This window comes from Sceloporus occidentalis, unplaced genomic scaffold, assembly GCF_023333645.1.
Source record: "Sceloporus occidentalis isolate IW3139 unplaced genomic scaffold, rSceOcc1.0.p SCAF_2, whole genome shotgun sequence".
In the NCBI taxonomy this organism is placed as follows: domain Eukaryota; kingdom Metazoa; phylum Chordata; class Lepidosauria; order Squamata; family Phrynosomatidae; genus Sceloporus; species Sceloporus occidentalis.
In genome coordinates this window covers 272,927,296-272,938,327 of record NW_028316982.1, presented here as the reverse complement: position 1 = coordinate 272,938,327, position 11,032 = coordinate 272,927,296, and the positions used below count along the sequence as shown (strand labels likewise).

At 50.2% G+C, this 11,032-nt stretch overlaps 1 protein-coding gene across 5 annotated transcripts in view; it reads right to left on the bottom strand.

Moving 5' to 3' along the window:
- Nucleotides 1-1,234: 1,234 nt before the first annotated feature.
- TRIM3 (tripartite motif containing 3) overlaps nucleotides 1,235-11,032 on the bottom strand; it is a 28,611-nt gene continuing 18,813 nt past the window's right edge. For 4 of the 5 annotated variants that reach the window (XM_089513146.1, XM_089513144.1, XM_089513148.1 and 1 more), the window contains 7 exons: nucleotides 10,051-10,774; nucleotides 9,636-9,739; nucleotides 9,369-9,536; nucleotides 8,148-8,328; nucleotides 6,390-6,460; nucleotides 3,418-3,558; nucleotides 1,235-2,812 (listed from right to left, as the gene is read on the bottom strand). In XM_089513146.1, the coding sequence (XP_089369272.1) occupies nucleotides 2,660-2,812; nucleotides 3,418-3,558; nucleotides 6,390-6,460; nucleotides 8,148-8,328; nucleotides 9,369-9,536; nucleotides 9,636-9,739; nucleotides 10,051-10,774 (1,542 nt within the window). In that variant the 3' untranslated portion in view covers nucleotides 1,235-2,659. The remainder of the gene's footprint in view (nucleotides 2,813-3,417; nucleotides 3,559-6,389; nucleotides 6,461-8,147; nucleotides 8,329-9,368; nucleotides 9,537-9,635; nucleotides 9,740-10,050; nucleotides 10,775-11,032) is intronic. The other variant, XM_089513147.1, reaches the window with a different exon arrangement.

Below are 11,032 nucleotides of genomic sequence, written 5' to 3'. Positions count from 1 at the left end.
CTCATAATACTAGGAACCAGAGGCAAGGGAGGACACTCAGTGCAGCCAAACAGCTGGAGATCCTGGAAAGAAGATGCTTCATCCCACACAGAAGCAGCCACAGAAAGGTGTGAAGCTTGGAATCTGCCATTGCAAGATAGATTTGCCAATGTGGATAGCTTTGCAGCTACAGAGATTAGGACCTGGAGCAATGGATTCAAACTATCAGAAAAGAGATTACACCTCATTAGGAAACACTTCTTGATGGTAAGAGCTGTTTGACAGTGGAACACGCAGCCTTGTGGTGGAGTCTCCTTCTTTGGAGTTTTTTTCAACAGAGGCTGGATGGTCATCTGTCGGTGGTGCTCTGACTGTGGATGCCTGAATGGCAGAATGGGGTTGGAATTGATGGCCCTTGAGGTCTCTTCCCACTCTTACTGTATGATTCTGTGACCAGCAGAGTAGCATGCCTGAGTGCCAGCTGCTGTCAATGCACTCAGCAAGAGAAAGTGGACTCCTTCTTTCCTACTTTTCTTCCAGACACATGCCAGAGGCAGTGTGCTGGAAAGAGAGGCATCTTCTGCAGCTGGTCTGGTCTGGTGTACTCTAAATATTTGGTGTTGTTGGGCAAGAGTGGCAGTGAGAAGGAGCCACCATACCTGGCCTTTCCCCCAAAGTTGGGACCTAAGTTCCCATCCACGGCCTCAGACAAAAACAAAAACAAACTCTAAGTGAACCTTAGGCCCTTATCACACAAGCAAAATTTAAAGTTATCCCAGGGTCAACGTGAAGGCAATGCAGGGGCAGTCATGGGGTTTCAAGTTTGTTTATCACATGACGCCAAACACAATCAGGAGCCATCCTAAACACAATCGGGGGTCCTTCCAGGGTTAGGTAAATTTGGGGGAAAATAGGATTTACCTAACCCTGGAATGACCCCCGATTGTGTTTAAGATGGCTCCTGATTGAAACCCCATGATTGCCCCTGCATTGCCTTCACATTGACCCTGGGATAACTTCAAATTTTGCTCATGTGATAAGGGCCCCAGAGGCCTAGTTTTAGAGAGGCAGAGTTTTGCACATTAAGTCCCTTTGTCTTTCTAGCATCATAAAGTGCCTTGGCTGCTTTAAAAATAAAATAAAGAGGGCAACAAAGCAACTGGCAGATTTTGCCTGATAAGTGTGGCACAGCTGCCACCCTTGGCCCCAACCCAGCACTGCCACCTGGAGAAATAAGCAACAGAATTATTTTCAGAATACTTTATTTTTTACATACATTTTTGTTTGTTAGCACATGGCTGCCTCAGTTCAGCCCAACCAAACAGGAGTGTGTGCAGAAGGCCTGGGGAGCAGAGGGGACGCAGGAGTCACCAGGGAATGGCGCCACCAGTCTCTTGGCAGCCTGGCCTATTTGAGGCCTGAGGCTGGAACTGCTGCTTGCCACTAGCTGAAGGCTGGCTTATTGGGGTGACAAGAAGGAAGACAGGCTGGCAGAGACCCACAGAAGTGATCCTGCAGGAGGGACAGGAGACTGCAGAAAAGAAGCATCTCCAGGGTGGTGGAAAGCACGCACAAGCTGCTCCCTCTCCCCCCACTGCTGCCCGGCATATTCTCAAAAGTAGTTGGGACTCCACTGCCACAGGACAGGATGCTAGGAGGCCAGCCACAGCCATATTTTATGTGGTCTTGGCTGATACCCAGCTTTCCAGAACCTGCTGTCAGGGAGGCAAGATGGGGATGTAGGAGACAAGTCCAAAGTAAGAGAGCAAAAGCACCTTTTCAGAGGGGAGCCAGTGGAAAATAGCAGCTCTGTCCAACAGGAATTGCAACAAAACACACCCCACCCACATTTCGCCAAAGGCCATGGAAGGGATTCACGCAGGCCAAGGTGAGATAAAAGGTGGCCGAAGACATAGCAAACTCTGGACCTCTCAGCAAAACCAGACTCTCGCCCCCTCCTTGACACACACACACACATACAGACACACACATGGTTGTGCAACTCCTAGTAGAAGGCAGCATCTCCTCTCCTGGTGAAGCTGGTTGGCAGAACAAGGGAAGCTCTGCTCCCCCTGCTCCCCGAAGTGCAACTCTCCCCAAGCATCCATCTGCTGAAACCTGTGCTTCTGACACCCAGCTACCCAGGAATCATAGAGCCAGAAAGTGAAGCAGTAAGGGTATAGCCTCAGCCCTTTCCCTGGACAGAGATAAAGTGCAGAGAGAACCCAGGGAAGGGAATGAGAAAGATGGTGGGCAGAGGGGCAGGAGGACAAAACAAGGGCCCAGTTCCTGGGGTTCCAGGCACCCACAGTGACTGAGCAGGAATGGCAAGAGCTTCTAAGCAGGCAACAAGCAAGAACTGCTATAATGCCCACGCAAGAGTCAGCTCCCCACCCGCAGAAGAGGCCAGAGATTTATGGTGGCCTTCTTAGAGAAGCTGAGCGGACAACACTCCTTCACACACTCCAGGAAACATCCTGAACTCGAACGCATAGCTGCCTTGGTTGCAATTGGCACCGTCACACACAGCTGCCAGAGCCCCCAACCCAGTGTAGGGAGGAGGTCCCACTGAAGGGCCAGCCCTCCCCAAGCCCATCACCACCTTCCAGGCCAGCAGGTGGGACGAAGGAAATTTTGGGAACATCCCAGCCCCCCCTCCACCCAGCCTGCCTCCCCAGGGTTACTGCAGGTATCGGTAGGCCTTGAAACAGTGGTTGCCGGAGTCCGCCACCACCACGTGTCCATCAGAGGTGAGAGCCAGGCCCTGAGGACCATACAGCGGATCTGCTGTGGTGTTGATATAGGAGAGGAAGGAGCCCGAGCTGTCAAAAACCTGCAACAAGAGGAACAGCAGCCGTGAAACCTAAGATGAAGCAGCAGGGACAAGCAGAAGCTATAGCCTGGAGCAACTTGCAATGGTCAGCAAGGACTGCCAACCCCCAGGGTTTTGGCAAGAGCAGAAACAGAATTATTCCCCCACTTCATCTACAATTATACTGGTAAACTGAAGGAAGTTTTAGGAGTCCAAGACATCTGGAAGGCCCAAGTTTCCCTGCCTGTTCCGCAGCAGTTTGGAGGAGAAGGAAGCACAGCAGCCCAAAGAGGAGATGCTGCCAAATCGAAGGAACAAAGCTCAACCCCAGGATGCTGTCCTTTATAGCAAGTTTTGCCCCAAAACAGGTAGCCAGGAGGAGGGTGGCAGCAACTTGCCCACACCTGGGAGTGACAGCTGCCCACCAGTACACATCATAAAAGAGGGAGGAGTCCTCCTGGAGCTCAAGCCTGATGCATCTCTCCATGGAAGGTCACCTGTAGTTTGGGCACAGATAACCCTCCGACATACCCAGCTCATTACCCCTCCTCCTCCATGAAGGGCAACTCTGCCAAACGTAAATGAGCCAAACTTCCCCAGTCAGCACAACCTAATCCCCCGAATACCTGGATCCGGCTGTTGCCCCAATCTGCCACAATGATATTTCCATTGGAGTCCACAGCTACTCCAGTCGGGGCGTTGAACTGCCCATTACCCTCACCATGGGATCCAAACTTGAAGAGGAATTCTCCATCAGCACTGTACACCTAGGGAAAAAGGCACACACACAATGGACAAGCTGTTGCAGGCCCAGCATTTCTGCCTTGATGTTTCTTGACGTTTGGACTGTAGCATGGGACATCCTGAGTGGCCTGGCTGGCTATCACTTGCCTGAGGCAGCAGCACTCACCATCCCCGTTCCTGCAAGGGATTCTTAGTCTGCCCCTTAATGTGTAAGTGATTGGCATCAGGTGCTAATAGAAAGGCTGCCAACAGCTATAACAAGGTCCCTAATCTTACAAATGGGAGTGCACATAGCCATCTAGGGAGGTCCCAGAAAAAGATGTTCTACGCAATGAGGGTTGGTTCTGCACACTTCTGTGCACTTGGCCACTAAATCTGCCAGTTCTGCTTTGCCTGGGTTCTGTGGGACTTTCCTTTGTCAGCTCAGTCACTTTGTTGTTTCCCTTTAAACAGCCTCCTTAATATTCAGCCATAATTTTTGGCCTTGTCCAAATGTTTTACTGCCACCAGCCTCATGCATCAGCTCGGCCAGTTAGGTCAGCTAGTTTGATCTTAAGTCCTCTGTCATTTCCACGGAGCAGGTCTTCCCATAGCTTTATAACAAATGCTTTTCTCATTGTCACTTGTTTGCATGGGCCCCTCATATGACCAAGTGTTTGTGTCATCAAGGAGGTTCTCCTGTGTCTCAGAATAAAGGAAACATTTAACCCAGACGCACCCAGACCAGTTCTAAGGGGAAAGGGTGCTAGTGTCACTGTTGGTAATTCTGTGGTGCTTTCCTAGCTACAGTATGAAGTTGGGGTGCAACCAGCTTTATACCAGCCCATCTCTTCTGGGTGGCACTGGCTCCCCAACAACAGAGGAAACCCTTCAGCTGGACCTGCTGTGGGGAGTGACCCAGACCCCCTACCAAGCCTGGAAAAGTCGTGCTCTGCTACAGAGCTGTAGTGCTTTTGCCTCCCAGCAGCCAAGACTGAATGGGGCAAGGCCAGTGGAAGGGGAGAGATGGCACAAGCAAAGTATAGAATCATATAGTTGGAAGAGACCACAAGGGCCATCCAGTCCAACCCCCTGCCATGCAGGAAATCTAAATCAAAGCGTCCCCGACAGATGGCCATCCAGCCTCTGCTTAAAGACCTCCAAGGAGGGAGACTCCACTACACTCCAAGGAAGGAGTGTCTTCCACTGTCAAACATCCTTCTCTGTCAGGAAGTTCCTCCTAATGCTGAGCTGGAATCTCTTTTCCTGCAGCTTGCATCCATTGCTCCGGGTCCTGTTCTCTGGAGCAGCAGAAAAAAAGCTTGCTCCCTCCTCAATATGACATCCCTTCAAGTATTTAAATAGGGCTATCATATCACCTCTTAACCTTCTCTTTTCCAGACTAAACATCCCTAGCTCCCTGCGTCTTTCCTCATAGGGCATGGTTTTCAGACCCTTCACCATTTTAGTTGCCCTTCTTTGGACATGCTCTAGTTTCTCAATGTCTTTTTTGAATTGTGGTGCCCAGAATTGGACACAGTATTCCATTTGGGGCCTGTCCAGAGCAGAATAGAATGACACTATTACTTCCCTCAATCTAGACGCTATACTTCTACTGATGCAGCCTAAAATCACATTGGCCTTGATAGCTGCCACATCACACTGTTGACTCATGTTCAACTTGTGTATGCTTCAGGCTGGGCATTGCTGCTGACCCCCATAACTCAGAAGGGCTGCGCTCAGAGGAGCACTTGCAATGTAACAGGACTGCTGGGACAACTGAGCCACTTCCTCACCAGCCCTTGAAAAATACAGCAACTACTTGGCTGGTTGGTGCTGCTTTCTGGGTCTGGCACACTAAAGCTCTTCTTGGCTACATAGGGATTTTATCCTGGAGGACTCACATCCAAACCTCCCTACAATGGGCACTGGCTGCTGGATGGAGTAAGCTTGGGCCTGTTACAGACTGCCCAAATAAAGCTGCTTCGGGTCTCTTTGGGGGTATGCTATTTAAATGATGCATGGGTCCTAAGAGTCCGGAGGTCATGCCAAACCCACACTCCATTCCTAAGCACTGGAATGCAGCTTTGGTGCAGCTTCTGGATTCTTAGGATGCATGCATCATTTAAACAGCATACCTCCAAAGAGACCCGAAGCAGCTTTATTTTGGCAGTCTGTAACAGGCCTTTGTTTCTGCTGCTCCAGAGATTGGGACATGGAACAGTGGGTTCAAACTACAAGTAAAGAGATTCCACCTAAACATTAGGAAGAATTTCCTGACAGTAAGAGCTGTTCAACAGTGGAAGATGCTGCCTTGGAGTGTGGTAGAGTTTCCTCCTTTGGGGGTCTTTAAACAGAGGCAGGATGGCCATCTGTCACAGGGAGGACTCTATGTTTTCCTGTATGGTTGAACTGGGTTGGACTCCAGGGCCCTTTTGTTCTCTTCCAACTCTATGATTCTGTAATTCTCGTACATAGGTGTAATGCTGGCAAGAGTGTACTCTATCCAGTCCTGCCATTGGGGGGGGGGGGGGGGGGGCGGGCAACATTATCCATAAGTACTCCACTGTTCCAGACCAAAAGTGATTGCCCACATGTGCGCGGACACCCACCTCTTTTCTTCTAGAAAATTCAGTCGAGAATTCAAGAGCAGCCCTTTTGGGTTCTATTATGAATATCTCCCCTATTCATTCCCCTTTTCACAAGTGGACCCGAAAAAGAGAGCCACAGCCTCACATCCACACTATTACCAAGCCAGGGTAGAGGCTTTCACAGCTTTAATGGATCAACCAGTGTAAATCTTTCCACAGCATCAGTTATGAAGGGAATGCTGACCCAATTCTTTGCGGGTAGGGTGGGGCAGCTCAGTCCTCACCTTCACGGAATGGTTGTGGAAGTCAGTCACCACGATCTCATTCTTGTTGTTGACAGCAACAAAATGTGGTCCTGAGAACAGAAAAGTAGGAGGTTATGAAGCCTTTGCACACCGTGGGTGAGGGATGTGAGGAGGAAGCTACAGGCAGCTGGAAAAGATTCAACCCTTGCTGCAGAGCTTGGCAGATTGGGACCCCACTGACTGGAAGATCACAAGGAGATTGTAGTGGTTTCTCCCATCATTCTCACAGATCCACTTTTGGGACAGAAGGCCTCCTAGGAAAGTTACAGCAACTTTACACCAAAGGGCAGCATGGGAGCTCTTGCTTGGAGGACTCTGAGCAAGGGGCTGATGGTTATGGTTTGTCCTCCAACCCCACAATCACATGAATATTCCATATAGAGCCAAACAATGTGACCTAGATGTACTTTCCACCTTGCCATATAGACCTGCAAACACCTCTGTTTTGGGAGGAGTAGGGGATTTAGCCTTTAATCAAGAGAAACAGCTCTCAAAGTGGGCTCTCCACAGTTGCTGGGGTTAGGGGCACAGGGCCCCTGTGGAAGTGGAAAAATCACAAGGGAAAAAATCTGGGTTTTTTTACCTGAGCAACCACTTCTTTGGATATCTAGGTTCTCCAGCGTAACTGTATGGTCAACGTCTGCCAGATGTTGCCCATAGAATTGCACTGGAGGATCTACAAATGCCTAGAGAAGTGTTCTTTCTTCTAAATTTCTGGGGGACATTGACGCTGGTGGACCTAGAGATTCCTAAAGAGAACTTATTAAATCAAAGCCGTGAATAATCAAAGCCGCAAATGTGGAGGGCCAACTGTAATGGTTTCTCTTCATCTTTTGTGGCACCAGAAAATGCTAGTTTTTCTACAGCTAAGACGTCTTTAAAAGAGGGAGCTCACTGAGGTTTGCCTGGCTTCCAGCTCAAAGCAAAGAAAGAATGTAAGCTCATTGGGAAACATGGGGCATCAGTCACCCCAGCTCCCTTCACAAAGACTGTCAAGGGAACTGATGGCTCTACAAAGTTTAAAGAAAACCTTAATCATTCACACTATTACACTCTGCCATTAGTGCACTCAACTTGGGAAATAAGATGTCAAGGTCATCCCTCTAGGCTTAATTTTCTTAAATGTCAAAATGGTCCCAAGGGATATGATCCAGATTGGGACCACTGCATCCGGCGGAAGGACTGACCCTTTCTTCCAGCTCTTCTTTCCCACTGAAATGGGACCCTTCCTCCCATAGAAGCTACTGTTCACCCCCCACCATCCCTCCAAAGGTGTCATTTGCTGGCCAGGCCCTGGTGATTACAAGTGGAAGATTTTCAAACAGTTGTGTCTCCAGCACATGAGGGCATCTTCATTTACAAGAATTAGTAAACCCCAGAAGAATTAATTACAAAAGTTTGGCAGCAGTTCTCTATCAAGAATGCATGTGTAAAACAACCAGAGAGCAATACTGACTGCGAAAGAGAGAAGGGCGGTGAAAGACCAGTGTTAGTATCCACACCAGCTGCCAGAATGTTAATGGAGAAGTGGAAGAAACGGCCCTTCTGGCAACAGGCCCAGGCAACAAAGCAGAAAGCGAGACAAGAGCCTTCCAGATGCCCCAATATCCTGGAGTAGGCAGTGCCCAGGGTTTCTGATTCTGCAGATGGGGCAGCCCCAGAGAAAGTACTCACCAGCCCAGCCCCGGCAGAAGCCAAAGGCATGCAGTAACAAGAGGAAACCTGTCTCTGTATTACCATCAAGGGTACCTGCAAACTGGCGCTCCGATGTGCCACGGCTACCAAACTTGGTCACAAGCTTCCCATTGGATTGGAAGATGAAGACACAGCAAGCTTTGTTGTCCACCACTATGATATGCCCGTTGCGATCCACAGCCACACCCTTCGGGCCCATCAAGCGGCCGGCCCCAATCTTGGTCTAAGAGACAAAATGTCAGTGAAGAACCTCATGGACCCAGCCATTCATGAAGGAAGATAAGAGAGGAGGTGAACTGGTCCACAAATACATCCTCTGCAGTCCCTCCTCTTAGCACAAATGAATCCAAGGAAGAAAACATTGCTTGCTTATAGACTATATAGGTTTTGAACACAGAAGGATTCAAGAGTAGTTAAACTGTGTAATTAAAAATAATAATAATTGTAAGCCGCTCTGAGAGCCTTTAGGGCTGAAGGGTGGGGTATAAATACTGTAAATGATAATAATAAGAGTAACCTCTGGCAGTGGCAGAAGCAGGGTTTGCAAAGACCTTTCTTTCCCAAACCCTGGAAATGCACTGCAAAATGTCAAACGAGACTGGCCAGGGGCCACCCTGGTGCCCTTCAGACAGGTTGAGCATCCTCCTCTGCCAACTAGAGAATTATAGAAATAATATTCCAATCCATCTGGAGGAGACCAGATTGGAGAAGGAGGAGTAAGCCATATTAAACTAGATGAACCAATCAGGCCAGTCTGAGCAGCTATACGTATTTCCAGGTGTGACCTACAATTAAACAAGAAAAGGTTTGGAGCCAGGCCAGTAAACATGCATTTTGTTCCAGTCACATCTTGTACAGTTCCCAAAATAGTTTCCTTCTCTTTTCTCTTGTGTGCTACATGAGTAAGATTAAAACACTTCTCTCTCAGAATTAGGATACCAATAGCACTGTCATGTGGCATCACCCAGTTAAACCAACCAGCAGGCCCTAAAGCGGGCAGCCGTATCCCAAATGCTCCAGAATATCACATATCCATTGGGCATATCTTGTGCTTGGCCTGTGACTGGATTTGCATGTTGCAATTCATGAGGTCAGTTGAGCTGGCTGGCTGGCTGGAATCTGCTGGGGTGGTGTGAGATAGGAAGCTAGTTTGACCCATTGCAGACTGGCTAGAAGCCATCTCTCTCCTGCCCAACCAGTGATTCCTTAGCGCACCGTCCTTGCAACCACCCATATTGCCTCCTGTCTCCTTGGAGCTCTTACCTTGAACTTGCCTTCGGGGGAGAAGATGCTGACCCAGCGATTGTCATAGTCTGCAATGATAATGTCCCCATTGAGGTCCACGGTGACCCCGGTGGGGCGCTGCAGTTGCCCTGGGGAACGGCCCCGCACACCAAAGCGCAGGCGGAACAGCCCCTCATTGGAGAAGATCTGACATGGAAGCAGCAAGAGGGAGAAAGCAAGAGCATCAGAACATGAATCAGGTAGCTGTGGTGCACAGCTGAAAGGGGACAGACAGGTACTCCCTACCTGTACGCACTGGTTATTGCTGTCAGCCACCACAATGCGGCCACTGCTGGAGGTGGAAATGCCCTGCAGATTAGTGAATTCGCCCTTTTCCCGACCCCGACTGCCTGTGAGAAAAGGGTGCATTTCAGCTGAAAGTGGTACAAGAAAACTCACGGCACCTGGCGCTTCAGCCACTCCCACCGCCATCCCCTCTGTCTCGCCTCCATACCCTGGCCCCTTAACTTCCAGCCATCTCAAGGAAATCGCTCTGTGCACTGTCTGATACACAACTGGAGCATTGTTAAGCAGCAGCCACATCCATGACCCAAGGGAAAGTGGCAGATCTCAAGGGTGTCTCCAAGTGCAGCAAGCCAACCTCTTCCCTATCTCCTACAGCTCACTTGCAACACCACCCTTGCGCCTTCCCCAGACTGACCGACTCGGAAGATGAGCTCATCCTCAATGGGGTTCTCTTTCTTTTTGCCACTGCTGTACATGCTGGAGGGTCGGCGCACGGCTTTTTGGCGGATGTGGCCACTGCTGGGGGACTTGACACGGCGCTTGACATCATCTGGAGAGGGAGGCACATCAGAGGCCTTGACAGCCTTGACACGGAAGGGGCTGCCTCGGATCGGCTGCCCATAGAGTTGGATGGAGAGGAGGTGGTCACCCTCATGTCGCGGTGTATAGAGCAGTTCATATGTGCCATTCTTGTTGTCTAGCACTTCGTGGTCCATGGCAGAGCCATCAGGTGCCACCACCTCTGCCTGAAGGCAGGCGCTTCCGCTGCGCACCAGCTCACCATCCTTATCCTTGGTAGTAATGGTGAGTGAGGCAGCCTGACCCACCACAGCGTGACGGAGCCCTTCCCCTGTGGCCACTGTCTTGTGGGCAATGGCACTAGTGGTAAGCAGCACACCCAGGTTGAGGATGGACTTGCGCACACCCTCTGTCTCCACCACATAGTCCACCTGGGCATTCTCGTGGGGCTGCTCAGGGAACTCGCGACTCGCCAGCTCACTCAGCCTCTCACTCATCTGTTTCTTCACCAATAGCACCTCTGTCTCCGAGCCATGGTCCAGCGCCTGCTCTGTGAAGCTGCAGCTGCTGAGGATGTTCTCCTGGCCTTGGCGCAAAGTGTCCAGCTGGGCTTGAAGCACCTGTGGGCGAGAGAATGACCTGGTAGAGCCACCATCTCTGCTGGACAGCAAGCACTCCTGGCTAGTTGGGGGCAGCAGTGGCAGAACATGTCAGCGCCATGTGAAGAGCTGCCAGCACCAGCACAGTGAACCTTCTGACTCAGGCATAGGCCATGCAGACCAGAAAGGCACCATAGTCCCTCTGCCCACTCAGGAAAGCCCATTGCCTGGGATCCCCAAGGCCTTCAGATCTGCTCTTTTGCTGCTGTTGCTGAGGCT